The 19,830-nt window shown below is 35.6% G+C and overlaps 2 protein-coding genes across 3 annotated transcripts in view; one reads left to right on the top strand and one right to left on the bottom strand.

The window, feature by feature from the left end:
• Positions 1-19,830, bottom strand: part of LOC149148080 (uncharacterized) — a 170,793-nt gene that overhangs the window by 49,276 nt on the left and 101,687 nt on the right. The gene's annotated exons all lie outside the window — the stretch shown is intronic.
• Positions 17,080-19,830, top strand: part of LOC149148081 (protein MITOFERRINLIKE 1, chloroplastic-like) — a 101,090-nt gene continuing 98,339 nt past the window's right edge. The window contains exons 1-4 of the mRNA XM_089439674.1: positions 17,080-17,415; positions 17,521-17,620; positions 17,934-18,011; positions 18,238-18,321. Of these exons, the coding sequence (XP_089295800.1) occupies positions 17,414-17,415; positions 17,521-17,620; positions 17,934-18,011; positions 18,238-18,321 (264 nt within the window). The 5' untranslated portion in view covers positions 17,080-17,413. The remainder of the gene's footprint in view (positions 17,416-17,520; positions 17,621-17,933; positions 18,012-18,237; positions 18,322-19,830) is intronic.

The raw sequence follows: 19,830 nt of genomic DNA, 5'->3' as shown, positions 1-19,830 counted from the left end.
AGAGCATCTATGTATTGATTTGCAGTCATAGGCCATGTTATCACTGGGATTCCCAGTATGATGCTCTCCAAGGTAGAATTCCACCTACAATGGGTAAGAAAAACCCCAACAGAAGGGTGTGAGAGGATCAAGAGTTGTGGTGCCCGACCTCTAATTATCAAACCTTTTCCCGCCATTATCTGTTCAAAAACTTGTGGAATAGCACCATATTCATCAGCAATCATACCATTTGGAGGATCCCTGATTACCAATATGAAGGACTCATCACTTGCCTCGAGCTTTGCTGCCATCTCCTAGATTTGTTTATTTGAAAGGTAGGCCTGGCTGCCAAAGAAAATATAAATTACAGATTTCTCTTTCCGAGAGTCAAGCCATTGAAGACATATCGAGTCATCGATTGAAGGGGGTTTCCCTCTTTCAATCATGCTTCTTCCCTGCTTGGCCTTGAACACAACAGGAGGAAGCAGATGACCCACAGAACAAACAAGGCTACCTAAAACTCTGAAACTCCTTATACATGGTCTATGTAAATAGCTTATAAATCATAGAAGGTGTTGATAATTGAGACTTTGATACAAAATCTAACACAATACTGCTATAGCCAACGATGAGGAAAACATAGATCATAAAAAAATTATGCGAAAACCTACTACCCCCTCACACCATCTTCTTGCATGCACCAAATAGAAATTCATTCATGTCACAGATCCGATTTGATGTAACAGTGAATGAATAAACGTCTTCAGTGTAAACTTCAATCAAATTAAAATATTTTCCCAGATTTGATTTTGATGCAATAGTAAATGCTTAAGAGTATTTAGTTGTGGACATTCACATAATTTCATGGTTGTCACACTGAGCCATACTGAAAAAGCTTTGCAGAGAAGTAATGAAAAAAATACTAGGAATTTGAAATATTTTTTAGGCCATATGTACAGTAAGCTTAAGATTAACTTCCTTGATACACACCATCTCTATTTTTTTTTAAACGGACAATTTCATATCAAAATCAGCTAATAACATAAAGAAAACATAACAAATTAAACTTAGATTTATAAACATTATTATATGATGGACATGACTATCCACCTAGACTGTAATTTACATCAATCAAGGCAACCTCATATATATACGCCATGACATGGTGCAAGAACTATGGTCTCTTTTGTTTCCATAGCCTCAACCATGTAAGGTCAAGCAACTCTTCTAGTTAAATATTTTAACCAACACAAACAAACTTTGATGAAAGCATATCATACCAACCTATAAAAGATCCATGACATGGTGCAAGAACTATGGTCTCTTTTGTTTCCATAGCCTCAACCATGTAAGGTCAAGCAATTCTTCTAGTTAAATATTTTAACCAACACAGGCCAACTTTAATGAAAGCATATCATACCAACCTATAAAATTGGTTATGGTTTTATTCTACAAAGCAATGCTTTGAAATGTCATCATTAACTACCATGGTTGCAATTTAAACATTCTGGCAACGACTGGTAATCTTCAGCTGAAACTCTACAATTTCTGTAAATCACATCATAGTCCACATAAAAGAAGTTATGGCATTGTTGTGTTAAAGACTGTAAATCTTTGAACATCAACTGACGCCAACAAAGCCATAATATATTTATCAAATATGAACATAGATCCATTTAACTTAGTTCTCATAGATATCAGTATTTAGATGAATCTATGCAAATTTGACATATTATTTCTCAACAAACCAATAGAAATTCAGAAAGTAATATACCTTTTTTAATTCTTTAAAAATATGCCCAAATTCAGTATTCGATGGCTCCTCAACGAAATCGCTAACCCATGCAATATCTGACTGATTGTCAACAGATGTATCATATTCCTTCTGTACTTGGTCTTTCCAGAACTTTCTGTAGATCTCAACCCTTAGCTTCTTTCCTTATTCCAATGGATGAAGCCCACAAAGAACAACACATTTAGATGAATATTGATCATCCTCCTTAACATAATTCTAGGAAACAAATTGATTTATTTTGTAAATTTCATCTTGCAGATTCACAGTTTTAAAAGCAATAACTACATCTCCCACATCACAACCTGGGGATCCCGAGCTGGAACAAGGAAAAGATCCTGATGAAACAGAACTTGAGCTTGGAGTCAAGCCATTGAAGACATACCGAGTCATCGATTGAAAGGGGCTTCCCTCTTTTAATCATGCTTAAGTCTTCAATTGATGACTCAGTATGCCTTCAATGGCTTAACTCCAAGCTCAAGTTCTGTTTCATCAGGATCTTTTCCTCGTTTTAGCTTGGGATCCCCAGTTTGTGATGTGGGAGATGTAGTTACTGCTTTTAAAACTATGAATCTGCAAGATGAAATTTACAAAATAAATCAATCTGTTTCCTAGAATTATGTTAAGGAGGATGATCAATATTCATCTAAAAGTTTTGTTCTTTGTGGGCTTCATCCATTGGAATCAGGAAAGAAGCTAAGGGTTGAGATCTACAAAATGTTCTGGAAAGACCAAGTACTGAAGGAATATAATACATCTATTGATGATCGGCCAGATATTGCATGGGTTAGCGAGATGGTTGAGGAGCCATCAAATACTGAATTTGGGCATATTTTTAAGGAATTAAAAAAGGTATATTACTTTCTGAATTTTCGTTGGTTTGTTGAGAAATAATATGTCAAATTTGCATAGATTCATCTAAATACTGATATCTATGAGAACTAAGTTAAATGGATCTATGTTCATATTTGATAAATATATTATGGCTTTGCTGGCATCAGTTGATGTTCAAAGATTTACAGTCTTTAACACAGCAGTGGCATAACTTCTTTTATGTGGACTATGATGTGATTTACTGAAATTGTAGAGTTTCAGTTGAAGATTTCTAGTCGTTGCCAGAATGTTTAAATTGCAGCCATGGTAGTTAATGATGGCATTTCAAAGCATAGCTTTGTAGAATAAAACCATAACCAAATTTACAGGTTGGTATGATATGCTTTCATTAAAGTTGGCTTGTGTTGGTTAAAATATTTAACTAGAAGAATTGTTTGAACTTACATGGTTGAGGCTATGGAAACAAAAGAGACCATAGTTTTTGCACCATGTCATGGTGTATATATATGAGGTTGCCTTGATTTATGTAAATTACAGTCTAGATGGACAGTCATGTCCATCATATAATAATGTTTATAAATCTGAGTTTAATTTGTTATGTTTTCTTTAAGGTATTGGCTGACTTTGATATGAAATTGTCCCTTTAAAAAAAAAAAGATGGTGTGTATCAGTGAAGTTAATCTTAATCTTACTGTACATATGGCCTAAAAAATATTTCAGATTCCTAGTATTTTTTCATTACTTCTCTACAAAGCTTTTTCAGTATGGCTCAGTGTGACAACCATAAAATTATGTGAATGTCCACAACTAAATAGTCTTAATCATTTACTATTGCATCAAAATCAAATCTGGGAAAATATTTTAATTTGATTGAAGTTTACACTGAAGATGTTTATTCATTCATTGTTACATCAAATTGGACCTATGACATGAATGAATTTCTATTTGATGGACCCAAGAAGATGGTGTGTGGGGGTAGTAGGTTTTCGCATAATTTTTTTATGATCTATGTTTTCCTCATCATCGATTACAGTAGTATTGTGTTTGATATTGTATCAAAGTCTCAATTATCAACACCTTCTATGATTTAGAAGCTATTTACATAGACCATGTGCAGAGGGTTTCAGAGTTTTAGGTAGGCCTGTTTGGTCTGTGGGTCATCTGCTTCCTCCTGTAGTGTTCGAGGCCAAGTGGGGAAGAAGCATGATTGAAAGAGGGAAACCCCCTTCAATTGATGACTCTATATGTCTTCAACAGCTTGACTCTCGAAAAGAGAAGTTTGTAATTTATATTTGCTTTGGTAGCCAGGCCCGCCTTTCAAATAAACAAATCCAGTAGATGGCAGCAATGCTCGAGGCAAGTGACGAGTCCTCATATTGGTCATTAGGGATCCTCCAAATGGTATGCCTACTGATGAATATGGTGCTAGTCCACAAGTTTTTGAAGGGAGAATGACGAGAAGAGGTCTGATAATTAGAGGTTGGGCACCATAGCTCTTGATCCTCTCACACTCTTCTGTTGGGGATTTTCTTACCCACTGTAGGAGGAATTCTACCTTGGAGAGCATCATACTGGGAATTCCAGTGATAACATGGCTTATGACTGCAGATAAATACATAGATGCTCTGTTATTGGTTGATTATCTGAAGGTTGGAGTCAGGTTATGTGAGGGCGCCACCAAAGTACCCAACAGAGATGACTTGAGAATTGTAGTTAAACGACTATTGGGAAGAGAAGGAGAAGAAATGAGAAGAGCAGAGGAGCTAATCAAGGGGGCTAGAATAGTAGTGCAAGAAGGGGGATCCTCCTACAAAAACATGGAAGACTATGTAAGTGAGCTTAAAAAGCTGATCGTGCTTGTTGAGGAGCCATCAAAAATTGAATCTGGTCATATTTTTAAGGAACTAAAAAAGGTATATTATTTTCTGAATTTCCATTGGTTTGTTGAGAAATAATAAGTTAAATTTGCATAGATTCATCTAAATACTGATATCTATTAGAACTAAGTTAAATGGATATATGTTCATATTTGATAAATATATTATGCCTTTGCTGGTGTCAGTTGATGTTCAAAGATTTACAGTCTTTAACACAACAGTGCCATAACTTCTTTTATGTCGACTATTATGTGATTTACAGGGATTGTAAAGTTTCAGCTGAAGATTTCCAGTCGTTGCTAGAATGTTTAAATTGCAGCCATGGTAGTTAATGATAAAATTTCAAAGCATAGCTTTGTAGAATAAAACCATAACCAATTTTATAGGTTGGTATGATATGCTTTCATCAAAGTTTGTTTGTGTTGGTTAAAATATTTAACTAGAAGAATTGCTTGACCTTACATGGTTGAGGCTATGGAAACAAAAGAGACCATAGTTCTTGCACCATGTCATGGCGTATATATATGAGGTTGCCTTGATTGATGTAAATTACAGTCTAGATGGATAGTCATGTCCATCATATAATAATGTTTATAAATCTAAGTTTAATTTGTTATGTTTTCTTTATGGTATTAGCTGATTTTGATATGAAATTGTCCGTTTAAAAAAAATAGAGATGGTGTGTATCAAGGAAGTTAATCTTAAGCTTATTGTACATATGGCCTAAAAAATATTTCAAATTCCTAGTATTTTTTTCATTACTTCTCTGCAAAGCTTTTTCAGTATGGCTCAGTGTGACAACCATGAAATTATGTGAATGTCCACAACTAAATACTCTTAAGCATTTACTATTGCATCAAAATCAAATCTGGGAAAATATTTTAATTTGATTGAAGTTTACACTGAAGACGTTTATTCATTCATTGTTACATCAAATCGGATCTGTGACATGAATGAATTTCTATTTGGTGCATGCAAGAAGATGGTGTGAGGGGGTAGTAGGTTTTCGCATAATTTTTTTATGATCTATGTTTTCCTCATCGTTGGCTATAGCAGTATTGTGTTAGATTTTGTATCAAAGTCTCAATTATCAACACCTTCTATGATTTATAAGCTATTTACATAGACCATGTATAAGGAGTTTCAGAGTTTTAGGTAGCCTTGTTTGTTCTGTGGGTCATCTGCTTCCTCCTGTTGTGTTCAAGGCCAAGCAGGGAAGAAGCATGATTGAAAGAGGGAAACCCCCTTCAATCGATGACTCGGTATGTCTTCAATGGCTTGACTCTCAGAAAGAGAAATCTGTAATTTATATTTTCTTTGGCAGCCAGGCCTACCTTTCAAATAAACAAATCTAAGAGATGGCAGCAAAGCTCGAGGCAAGTGATGAGTCCTTCATATTGGTAATCAGGGATCCTCCAAATGGTATGATTGCTGATGAATATGGTGCTATTCCACAAGTTTTTGAAAAGATAATGGCGGGAAAAGGTTTGATAATTAGAGGTCGGGCACCACAACTCTTGATCCTCTCACACCCTTCTATTGGGGTTTTTCTTACCCATTGTAGGTGGAATTCTACCTTGGAGAGCATCATACTGGGAATCCCAGTGATAACATGGCCTATGACTGCAAATCAATACATAGATGCTCTGTTATTGGTTGATTATCTCAAGGTTGGAGTTAGGTTATGTGAGGGCACCACCAAAGTACCCAACAGAGATGACTTGAGAATTGCAGTTAAATGACTGTTGGGAAGAGAAGGAGAAGAAATGAAAAGAGCAGAGGAGCTAAGCAAGGAGGCTAGAACAACATTGCAAGAAAGAGGACCCTCCTACAAAATCATGGAAGACTGTGTAAGTGAGCTTAAAAAGCCGATCATGCTCATTGAGGAGCCATCAAAAACTACATCTAGTCATATTTTTAAGGAATTAAAAAAGGTATATTACTTTTTGAATTTCCATTGGTTTGTTGAGAAATAATAAGTTAAATTTGCATAGATTCATCTAAATACTGATATCTATTACTGATATCTATTAGAACTAAGTTAAATAGATCTATGCTCATATTTAATAAATATATTATGCCTTTGCTGGCCTCAGTTCATGTTTAATGATTTACAGTCTTTAACACAGCAGTGCCATAACTTCTTTTATGTGGACTATGATGTGATTTACAGGGATTGTAGAGTTTCAGCTGAATATTTCGAGTCGTTGCCAGAATGTTTAAATTGCAGCCTTGGTAGTTAATGATATGCTTTCATCAAAATTGGCCTGTGTTGGTCAAAATATTTAACTAGAAGACTTGCTTGACCTTACATGGTTGAGGCTATGGAAAGAAAAGAGACCATAGTTCTTGCACCATGTCATGGCGTTTATATATGAGGTTGCCTTGATTTATGTAAATTATAGTCTAGATGGATAATCATGTCCATCATATAATAATGCTTATAAATCTAAGTTTAATTTGTTATGTTCTCTTTGTGGTATTGGCTGATTTTGATACGAAATTGTCCCTTTAAAAAAATTAAAGATGGTGTGTATCAGTGAAGTTAGGTTGCCTTGATTTATGTAAATTACAGTCTAGATGGACAGTCATGTCCATCATATAATAATGTTTATAAATCTAAGTTTAATTTGTTATGTTCTCTTTATGGTATTGGTTGATTTTGATATGAAGTTGTCCCTTTAAAAAATTAAAGATGGTGTGTATCAGTGAATTTAATCTTAAGCTTACTGTACATATGGCCTAAAAAATATTTTAGATTCCTAGTGTTTGTTCATTACTTCGTTGCAAAGCTTTTTCAATATGGCTCAGTGTGACGACCATGAAATTATGCGAATGTCCACAACTAAATACTCTTAATCATTTACTATTGCATCAAAATCAAATATGGGAAATGGTTTTAATTTGATTGAAGTTTACACTGAAGACATTTGTTCAGTCACTGTTACATCAAATTAGATTTGTGACATGAATGAATTTCTATTTGATGGACCTAGGACGATGATGTGGTGGGGATAGTAGATTTTTGCATAATTTTTTTATGATCTATGTTTTCCTCATCGTCGATTACAGTAGTATTGTGTTATATTTTGTATCAAAGTCTCGATTATCAACACCTTTTATGATTTAGAAGCTATTTACATAGACCATGTGCATAGAGTTTCAGGTAGGCCTATTTGGTCTGTGGGTCCTCTGCTTCCACCTGTTGTGTTCAAGGCCAAGTGGGGAAGAAGCATGATTGAAAGAGGGAAACCCCCTTCAATCCATGACTTGGTATGTCTTCAATGGCTTGACTCTCGGAAAGAGAAGTCTATAATGTATATTTGCTTTGGCAGCCAGGCCTGCCTTTCAAATAAAGAAATCCAAGAGATGGCAACAGGGCTCGAGGCAAGTGAAGAGTCCATATTGTTCATTAGGGATCCTCCAAATGGTATTCATGTTGATGAATATGGTGCTACTCCACAAGGTTTTGAAGAGAGAATGAGGGGAAGAGGTATGATAATTAAAGGTTGGGCACCACATCTCTTGATCCTCTCACAACCTTCTGTTGGGGTTTTTCTTACCCATTGCGGGTGGAATTCTACCTTATAGAGCATCATACTGGGAATCCCAGTGATAACATTACCTATGACTGTAGATAAATACATAGATGCTATATTATTGGTTGATTATCTTAAGGTTGGAGTCACGTTATGTGAGGGTGCCACCACAGTACCCAACATAGATGACTTGAGAATTGCAGTTAAACGACTGTTGGGAAGAGAAGTAGAAGAAATGAAAAGAGCAGAGCATCTAAGCAAGGAGGTTAGAACGATAGTGCAAGAAGGGGGATCCTCCTACAAAAACATGGAAGACTGTGTAAATGAGCTTAAAAAGATGATCATGCTCGTTGAGGAGCCATCAAAAATTGAATCTGGTCATATTTATAAGGAATTAAAACAGGTATATTACTTTCTGAATTTCTGTTGGTTTGTTGAGAAATAATAATTTCAATTTGCATAGATTCATCGAAATACTGATATCTATCAGAACTAAGTTAAATGGATCTATGCTCATATTTGATAAATATATTATGCCTTTGTTGGCCTCAGTTCATGTTTAAAGATTTATAGCCTTTAACACAACAATGCCATAACTTCTTTTATGTGGACTATGATGTGATTTACAGGGATTATAGAGTTTCAGCTGAAGATTTTGAGTCGTTGCCAAAATGATTAAATTACAGCCTTAGTAGTTAATGATATGCTTTCATCAAAGTTAAAGCTGATCGTGTTGGTTGAGAAGCTATCAAAAATTGAATCTGGTCATATTTTCAAGGAATTAAAAAAGGTATATTACTTTCTGAATTTCCATTGGTTTGTTGAGAAATAATAATTTAAATTTGCATAGATTCATCGAAATACTAATATCTATCAGAACTATTTAAATGGATCTATGCTCATATTTGATAAATATATTATGTGTTTGCTGGCCTCAGTTCATGTTCAAATATTTACAGTCTTTAACACAGCAGTGCCATAACTTCTTTTATGTGGACTATGATTTGATTTACAGGGATTGTAGAGTTTCAGCTGAAGATTTCCAGTCATTGCCGGAATGTTTAAATTGCAGCCCTGGTAGTTAATGATATGCTTTCATTAAAGTTAGCTTGTGTTGGTCAAAATATTTAACTAGAAGACTTAAGCATGATTAAAAGAGGGAAGCCCCTTTCAATCGATGACTCGGTATGTCTTCAATGGCTTGACTCCAAGCTCAAGTTCTGTTTCATCAGGATCTTTTCCTTGTTCCAGCTCGGGATCCCCAGGTTGTGATGTGGGAGATGTAGTTATTGCTTTTAAAACTGTGAATCTGCAAGATGAAATTTACAAAATAAATCAATTTGTTTCCTAGAATTATGTTAAGGAGGATGATCAATATTCATCTAAATGTGTTGTTCTTTGTGGGCTTCATCCATTGGAATAAGGAAAGAAGCTAAGGGTTGAGATCTACAGAAAGTTCTGGAAAGACCAAGTACAGAAGGAATATGATACATCTGTTGACAATCAGTCAGATATTGCATGGGTTAGCGATTTCGTTGAGGAGCCATCGAATACTGAATTTGGGCATATTTTTAAAGAATTAAAAAAGGTATATTACTTTCTGAATTTCTATTGGTTTGTTGAGAAATAATATGTCAAATTTGCATAGATTCATCTAAATACTGATATCTATGAGAACTAAGTTAAATGGATCTATGTTCATATTTGATAAATATATTATGGCTTTGTTGGCGTCAGTTGATGTTCAAAGATTTACAGTCTTTAACACAACAATGCCATAACTTCTTTTATGTGGACTATGATGTGATTTACAGAAATTGTAGAGTTTCAGCTGAAGATTACCAGTCGTTGCCAGAATGTTTAAATTGCAACCATGGTAGTTAATGATGACATTTCAAAGCATTGCTTTGTAGAATAAAACCATAACCAATTTTATAGGTTGGTATGATATGCTTTCATTAAAGTTGGCTTGTGTTGGTTAAAATATTTAACTAGAAGAATTGCTTGACCTTACATGGTCGAGGCTATGGAAACAAAAGAGACCATAGTTCTTGCACCATGGTTGATTATTTTAAGTTTTTGCTACTTGTTCTTGGGCGTTCATTTTTTTCTGCCTGTGGCCTTGCATAATCAGTTATGTTTGTGGGCCGTTGCGCCCTGTATTGTTAGTTTTTGGATGGGTTCTAGTCAACATGTTTTTTGGGGGCTCGGTCTTGTCTGTTGCTTTGCAGGGTCTTCTTAGTGCCCAAGGGTTTGTCTCTTGTGCAAACCCTAAGTTTTTAAAAATGTTTGTCTGCAATGTTGTTAGTAAATCTAGATCTAGAATGATCAATGTTCGCCCTCTTGGGTTTCTTTAGGATGGTGATAGCTATTTTCTCAGATTATATCTCTGGAATGCGTTTTCACATATGCAAAATGTAATTTCATTATTCTTTGATGAATAAAATTATGTGTCATAGGTCATAAGCCCCTAAAAATAACCCCTAAAAAAGTTTACTGGAGCATTCAACTAGGTCAAAGGTCATAAGCCTACCTTGAAATAGCTCTAAAACATAACAAAATGTCAAAAATAAATCCACATTTGTTGGAGAAAAGGAGTCTCCACCAGGACGTCATCCTCCAAAATAGGCAATAAAGCATCAAGGGATTGAGATAGGGGTCCAAGAGTGCTCCTCATTCCAATAAATTCCCAAAGTGCATGTGTAAAATTCCAAATGGTGCCTCCTCCATCATGATATCATCCAAGCGGGGCCCCATGTCATCCTTTCCAAGCATGTGGGAGTAACGTGGCACCTCTAAGGGCAAACGTTAGCATCAAGGCCCTACCAAGTCATCTTAGTGATTACCACCCTTATCTGGGCTTCAGAACAAGCTATTATCCATCAAACAAGGTCAAGGCTAGCCTAGGGGTGTCCTAGATTCATTTGGGCACATCATCAAATAGTCCAACACCCAAGCCTTTAGGCTTAACATTTTAGTGTGTGGAGGCTCATCAAGTGGTGCAACATGTGGAACTAGCCTAGGGCCCAATGCACAACTATGGACGACCAATGTGGCGGCTACAATGTCATGTCTACTGTATGAAACGGGGCAAAAGAACCCACTGGAAAGTGTTGAAGAAGAATCAAACCATCCCTTAAGGGATCTTTGTTGCATATGTGATACCACTTGAACAAAACCTCTAAATATTAAGTGAGATCAACTTCATTAGAGACACAAAACCATTAAGGCATCATAGTGAACCATATGTAATGTCAAGGGCACAATAATACTTCACACAAACACACCTTTAGATGTCTAACTAAATCAGGATTTGCAAACAAGTTACCTCAATTATGTTAGGGATGGTTAGGTCAATAATCTTATACGGTGTTTCTAGGCCCAAAGGGGAGTGACATGTACCAGGTTAGCCCATCAATCCATAGGTATTTGTGATAATGGTGATCATGGAGAGGGAGAGACTTCAAGGCAACTGCCACAAACATAAGACCAGCTAATGGGGGTCCAACATTCTGAGTGTAATGATGTAAGGAGGGAGCAATCATGGTGGCATGAGTTATCTCTTCATTTGGCCTACTTTTTCCACCCCTTTGGTCTGCCTTTTACTTTAGTGATTTTGCCTTTATTTGATGCATAGCTCAGGAGCCCAAGCTTGCTTTATGTTTTTCCAATACCCCTTAAGATGTAGCAATTTCTCATTCATCGGGGTTGGGACATTTAAGAGTTCCTTACTTAAGATGAAGCATTAAATTCCCAAGGAATTGGGTGATGGCTAATGAGGGTTCCTTACTTAAGATGAAGCATTAAATTCTCAAGGAATTGGGTGATGGCTAATGAGGTTGGTAAAGCTCATGCTAGGCTTTCGCCCACATGCTAGTTTTCATCCCAGCCATATTTTGCATTTTATATTAACTTTCATTGTGGCTTTATATGCTTTTAACTTTCTTTTTAGCTGCATCAACATTTGGAGTCATGTTTTTGGGCCCAGACTCAAGGATGTGGATATAGGGTGCCAATCCCAATGGCCAATGGCTACCAACCCAAAGAATGGAGATGGATAATCGAGAGAGATGGAAAATGGTAATTATGGATTGCCTTCGGCATGCTATATCAATTAACTCCTCACAAGTAGTGCCCTTTCTAAACTCTACGATGTTTGAGGTCACACTGGACTAGTGTCAAAGATTAACCTCCCAAGTGAAGTGTGGGAACAAGAATACAATCGAAGTCAGTCAATCATCGAGTTTGCCTCATGATCCATATCAATATGACCATAGCATTAAATGAAAACAGACGATTGCAAGAATGGTTAGAGTACCTGCTGAGAGATGACCCACCTTCCTTCATGAAGAATGCCGGGTGGGAGAGAGATCTGACTTGAGCAATTGATTTTCCTTTAGGACTTGTTGATTTAGGATCATTGATTCGAGATGACCCACCTTTCTTCAAGAAGAAAGCCGGGTGGGAGAGAGATCTGACTTGAGCAATTGGTGGAGAACTCTGGCATAGTGTTATGAACTGACTATCACGGGGTTGCTGGCTAGCTGGCCGTCAAATGAGGAGAAAAACTTTTCCTAGGCATTACCCACTTTGGTGGGTAATAGCCCCCAGTTTTCAAGGTTTTTATATGATTTTCCTTTAGGACTTGTTGATTTAGGATTATTGATTCTTAGATTCTTCCAGATTTGCTTGATTGAGATTTTCATTATGTCAAAATCATAGTGTGCTACTTATTCTTAAGGAGAAGGATTTGCCTGTCTCAACTTGTGTTATTGATTGATAACATTGTGGGTTTTAGCATTGTTCATTATCCATGTCATTCAGCTTTAAGGTCAACAAGAATGGGAAGTCACATGGCATTGGGATAATGTTGTTGATACTTGCATGTGGAGTCATAGGCTTGTTATGTAGCCGATGCTGAAAGGTGCCTGGCATTTACCTTGAAAATCTCTATGGTTTCAATCCTAGTCCTGGCAGTCTCTTTGATTTGGATGCCCGACAGCTCTAGATTATGAGCACATGCCCCTAATACTTTTTATAGCTGTCACTTCTATCACATGTACTAGCTTAGCTTGACTTATATTGAAAATTAAGTTATTTTCTCACATTATAAGAGACAGCTGATGCAGCTTCTGTGCAAGTAAGTGGATGATTTTCCTAGATTTGCCTTTTAATAAAAATGATCCCTCAATGAGCCCCCAGAGAACTCATTGAACTCAGGATTAAAGCAACTCGGGTTTCCAGACTTGACTTCTGCGATTACAATCATCTGCAAAATGTTCAAAATAGCAGCCAACAAATTGCATATCTTGCATGGTATCAATAACTGCCACCCTTATTTTGATGGGCAGCATAGTTTTGATACAATGATAAGAGAAATTGAAACAAGAAGAATTTTTCAAATGATCAGTCAATACTAGACATATCAGAATTGTATGAACTGATCCAGTCCGAGATTCTTGATGCAAGGGATTATTGCCAAATTTGTTCAGGACTTAAGGAGAGGCAGATGCTAAGATCAGGATATCTATGAATATATTTTAATAATCCAGGCTACATGTTAGGTAAGGAGGGCCAGGTGAAATAAAAACCCCTAAACATTGTTACCAGGTAGCAGGGATTCATATTGTTTATCTAATTCCTTTAATTACTATTCATAGTTATACTCTACATCTTTGCCAAATGATATATAAAGTGGTCCACATTCTTCATTTCATTAATCTGTCAAAGGTTTAATCTCTAACCAGGTAGTCTAAGGGTCACTTTTGGCAGGTGTGTGACTTAGTATTTTTAGTAAAATATTTAAGCTTTTTGTGAACTCAAAGCTAAAGCAAAACTAGCTTCAAACAAAGGCAGTTCTATCAATTCCAAACACAATGAAAGTTGCCAGATGTTAAAGAGGCACTAGGGAAGTTGTAAGAAAGATCAGTTTTATCTGCAATTGAATAGATCTAGTTGCTTTCAACTCTAACAAAAACCACAAATTAATCAAATTATAAATCATATAAGATAAAATCTGTTCAGCTAAATATAGTTGATCTGTTCATTGGAAGTGACACTTGTTCCATCATCTTGCTGCTTGTGGTATGGAAGTCTTTAGGATGCTTCTTCAGACTTCAATGTGCTGAATATCCATCACCTATCAATTGGTGGCACATCATTTAGCACATAATGGCATGTGACCTCTAGGATGACTTAACGTTTGTGCTGGCTTCCAGTATCCAACGCTATCCAAGGCAGTTAGATTCTATTGCAAAATATGCTTGAGCCTTGAACCCTGAGCTGCGAGGAACTTGTATTGGTTGCAGTCTTATTGTATATAGCTTGCTATTTTTATCATTAACATTCACTAGCATCGCTTATATTTTATATGTAATACGTATTGTGCTGGTCACAAATACTGAAATACAATAAGTGAATAACCAAAATGTTTCCTTATTGAGCAATGTTCTTAGACTCAAAAAGCTCGGCAGCATGACTAGGGAAAACTTCATGAAATATTAAGTACACGGAACTTTGGCGCCCCAAAAAAAATTAAACAAAAAGCATTTCCAAGTTATAGGACTGTCTAAAGTACTTATTAATGCATTAAATACTCATACATAATACTACATAGTTTATTCAAAGAATCAAAATCAGGAGGTTACTTTATTTTGGGCATTTGAAAGCCTTTTATGGAAAAGTGTTTCCAACAATAGAAGGTGCAGTAGCATCACAGGATACTAAAAAATGCAGGATTATATGCTTATTTGAGCCCTCCATTTGCAATTTGAAGGGATCCAAGGAGCCTCCCACCTTCAAGGTACAATAGGGAATAAGCCTTAAGGAACAAGCAATCAAGTAAATCTTTAAACCAATAGCATATGTATGCTTGCATTAATCATATATAAACTTAATAATATTTTTAAGGTATGGATGTAAGCTTTGAAATAACTGTCTACCAGTGTAGATCCATCTTAATATTGCAACTACCAAGTGCCAAGAAGGATCGAATCTCACAAGATGCAAGCCTCTCTTTGAATGCAAAACTTGGAGAGATTTGATTCCTCGCGGTGCTTGGTATATCCGGAGTTAAGATGGATCAATACTGGTTATTAATAATAATGTTTATAATATACATTTATATAAAAATTCACATCTATTATTTTCAATTTTATTAAAACCCTTTCACATGTTTTATAATTTATAATTTAATTTTTAAATGTGATATTCATAGCATTGATGAGATATATATATATATATATAACTTAGGAAAAATGTTTAGTGTAAATATTGAATATTTATATATTTATTAATAAAATTTAAATTTGAAGTTCTGAAATATAATGGTTACGAATATGAATCATTATTTTAATTTATACGGTCAAATGGATCTTTAATTTATAGTTACTAATATTATATGTGTTTCACATTTCTATGTTTAGAAATATTTTTATTTTTAATTATACGTTTATTAATTAAATTTATTAAGTTTTTATATGCTTATTAATTTATATGTTCTAAAATGTCAGGGCTATGAATATGATTTTTTTCCAACGAAAATACCGTAATTCCATTAATGTTTATTACAAAATTACATTCAGCATATACACCTTCAGTGTGTATCTCCATCATCTGTTCCAATTTTACAAAAAAATGTCAAAGTGAGCTCTTTCCTTCCAGAAAAAGACTATAAAAGTCCCGCAGTCAAAGACCTGGCAGCATGGAGCACCACAAAAAACATGAACAACAGAAAAACAGAGTTTTGTTTCACGTAGAGCCGCTGACAAAAATGATTCCATCGCTCTCTTAGGGAGAACCATTATAAAAAAAGAGTGTACTGGCAAATGACCAATACCCATGAGTCATGAAGTATCCGCTGTTTGAAAGCAGTCATGTACCTGCTTATGATGGCTATGGATATGAATCATTATTAATGACCAATACCCATGAGTCATGAAGTATCCGCTGTTTGAAAGCAGTCCTGTACCTGCTTATGATGGCTATGGATATGAATCATTATTAATTAAATTTATTTTTTTGAGACAGGTTTTCGGCGATAATCACATCAAAATTTATTTGTCGACACGTTTCGAACCAACAAGTGTGGTTCATTTTGCCCTGATAATGAATCACACTGGTTGGTTTGAAACGCGTCGACAAATGAATTTTGATGTGATTATCGCCGAAAACCTGTCTCAAAAATTGGATATGGATCACAGAAGCCTCAATTCAATAATTAAATTTATTTTAATGTGATACATATTAAAATATTTTTTGTAATTTTATTAATAAAAATAAAATTACAGTACAATAAATTGAATTGATTTGATTTTTTATTTTTGTTACCTTTGACTTTTTATTATTTTTTTAATTGAGTTTATATTATGTTTTATTATTATTATTTTTCGATTTAATTCTTCACAACATCTCTCTCATATTGAGCTGACATTTAAATGTTTACACTCATTTACAACCACTACATCATCTTCCCCGTTTACACTCATTTACAACCACTACATCATCTTCCCCATACTGGGCTGTAGAGCACTTATTGGTGCAATAAAATAGAATACATTTCTTTATCACAAGGAATATTTTAATTTTTGATATAAAAATTGCTCTAGTTATCAAACTTTTCTGTGTATTTTCATTATGTTGAAAGAATGGCCTGTCTGAATACAAAACCACATGTATGCAAAAAGAGTCTAGTAAACTCCCATTCCTGAACAAGAACATAAAGCATGCAAGAAAAAATGAAATAAATAAAGAAATAAATTTATTAATGGTTACAAATGACCAAAGAAATAAATTTATTAATGGTTACAAATGACCAAATTAGGTTAGTGGGACTCAAGAGTGCAAACAAGTTACTAACCATACACATATAAATATAATGTCATCGGGAACCAAAAAACAAGAACATAAGGCATGCAAGAACAAATTAAAGAAATAAAGAAAGAAATTTATTAATGGTTACAAATGACCAAATTAGGTTAGTGGGACTCGAGAGTGCAACCAACCATACAAATATAAATATAATGTCATGGGGAACCAAAAAATCCAAGGCATTTGGGAATAGCTCACTGGGAATAATATTAGTGCATACAAGAATCTTTAACGTCAATTTAGCTGACTGCGAAGACTCCTAAAATGCCTACGTAGCATCTAAGGATACTCGTCAATAATTTGAAGATCAGTATAAGGAGTCAAAGGCCAAAATTCAAGGACTTGACTCCTTTTTGGGATGCATTGCCCTTCTTCTGGCACAATGTGGCCTTGTAGAGTCTACAAAAAAAAATTGATCATGTCTGTTGAGTTTGACTGGTCCATCTTGGCAAAGTCTAATAATCCTGTCCACAAATTTTCCACTCTACATTCAACTTAGTTTCACCAATTTGACCTCCTTTTCTATGTTAGGTTTGCTCTCTGCTTTCTTGTTGATTTTGTTCCATTATTTGATTATGCCTTAAGTTTAGTCCATCTGTATGGCTTTTTTACGTTTTGTAACTCTATGCAGGAAGGCATTAACGGGCATTCTTGAGAAGGGTGGATTCCCTTTGTTATATGCTGGATGGGGTGCAGTTCTGTGCAGGAATGTGCCGCAGTCTGTGATTAAGGTGCATGGATTTTTAAACTGAATGGTTTAGACGTGTGGGGTTATCAACTTTTAGCTAGATTGACATGCTGATTGTCTTTTCTTCCCCCTTTTACATTTTTGGGATTTGTGAGAGAGGCATTGTGGAAAGAACAGATAACAATCTAAACTGTGTTCCTATATCAGACACAGGAGACAATAATAAGTGTTAGATCCCTAAGTCATAATGAAAAACATAAAGATTTAGGCTTCTTGGTCATTATTTCTGAAAAATTTGTAGTGTATACCATAAAGCTAAAGTTCCCGTGGCATGTACTATTTCTTGACTTTGACAGTTTTATACATACGAGGGTTTGAAGCATTTGGCACTGCGTAGGCATAGTGCACAAGCCCACCTTGGCACTTTACAGACGGTTTATTTTCTATCTGTCTCTGACAAGTTGCTTTGTAATTCTTGTTCTCTATTTAAAGTAAAAAGTGGTCATTCAATTTGAAAATTTGGCAAGTTGAAAAAATAACACACCCCCGGTTCACAATGACTATGCAATAAGTGCATGTGGTGACTGGGTTACCTCAAAGCCTTTTATGATTTGAAATGGACAGCCTTTTCTAATAATTGGTGGGCAAACTCTATTGCAGCTTGCATTTGGAGGGTTAGCAGGATCAACTGCAGCATTATTTACAACTCCTTTTGATGTTACCAAGACGAGGTTACAAACACAGGTGTGGTTTCATCCAATAGTTGTGCTTGTTGCTGCTGGTCTATTGTCTCAACTCGGTGCACATTAAAGCTGGGTATATATTTTGGTTGAATTGTGTCTAAGCTGTTGGGATTTCATGAATGGTATTTACCACCTTGAATCTTGCAGATTTTATATATAATGCATTTGCAGCTTGGATTAGAAAGTATAAATTTGATTGACAACTGTCACTTGATTCTCCTTTGTGGATAACATGGATTGAAACTATAATCTGTCGTAACCAGTAACAATGGGAATGCTACAAATTACCCCCTGGAGTGAACTCTTCATGGCAAGAATTATAAAAGGTTACTCACAATTGGCTAAAGAATGCGAAATCTACCCTCAGATATGGATTTCCATGCAGCTAGTAAATTGTAATGTTTTGATGATCCTGTTAACTTCCTGGAAAGTTTTGAAAGGAGGTCAAATGAAGCCATTGGTGATCTCAAGCATGCCTTGGAGGTGGAGTTAGGTCTCAGGGTTTGGAGTCTAGGCTGAAATGCTATGATTAATTTCCACATTGAAAGTAAATAAGGGTCAGCTTCTATATTTGAATTAAACATAATCATTCATCATTAATGACGAGAATCATCTGTGATCACTTTTTTTGGTGCGTTTTCACCACCTTCTTTGCAGTTTTTCTTAGAAAGAACAATTGCAGACACTGGATGGTTGATTTCCAGATAGCTACTAATAAACCCTTGTAAATCACCCTCAAAGCAATCTAAACAGAAATAAAGGAACATATACTAGAACACATCCTTACAAGGCAAGCAAACAAGTATGCACCCTTATTAGATTGAGAAGGTTGTTAACTTGCTACAGTGTAGTGCTTTCTTCTTATTCACTCCTTTTTTACCAAAAGCTAAGTAGGCATTAGGTAAATAGTAAATACTTAGTGACAGTAAGTCAATGGAAGGACCATGTGTCATCCTCAAGAGATCATCACCACTTCCACCTCACGCAAAAAGGACTTCAAATTATAAGAAGCCTACGCCCATCCCTTAGCAAGCTTAGTTTTTAAAAGTGGTCTGAGTCATCTTGGACTTGGTCAACTTGGCCAAGTTGACTGCCAGCAATATTGACTCTGCCATATACATAGTTCAGACTCCAGAGGGCCGATTTGGTACTTGTTGCATGAAAATGTAGCACATTAGTGCAAAGCCTTACTAAGCAGCATTGAGTGCAATGATGGGACAGTCTCCATTGTCACCACAGTGATTACTCCCCTTGTTCTGTAGTTGGAGAAAATCCACCACAAGGGAGGCTTCCTATTAGATCTTCAGGATCGAGTAACCCAATTAGACTTTAGGCTAAATGGCCCCTAAGTGTTATGCTACAAGATTCACCCAAGATAAGATAAGATAATTATATTAATGTTCAATGAATGACCACAAAAGATAAGTATGCAATGATTAGGGTTTTGGGTGATTTATGATATAATTTCTAGAGAGCGAGTTCAAGGATTCCAATGGCTCTAGAACACGTA

This window comes from Pinus tabuliformis, chromosome 9, assembly GCF_031772625.1.
Source record: "Pinus tabuliformis cultivar Carrire ecotype Pingquan chromosome 9, CPIR1, whole genome shotgun sequence".
Taxonomy (NCBI): Eukaryota; Viridiplantae; Streptophyta; class Pinopsida; order Pinales; family Pinaceae; genus Pinus; species Pinus tabuliformis.
This window is presented reverse-complemented; position numbering and strand designations above follow the sequence as displayed.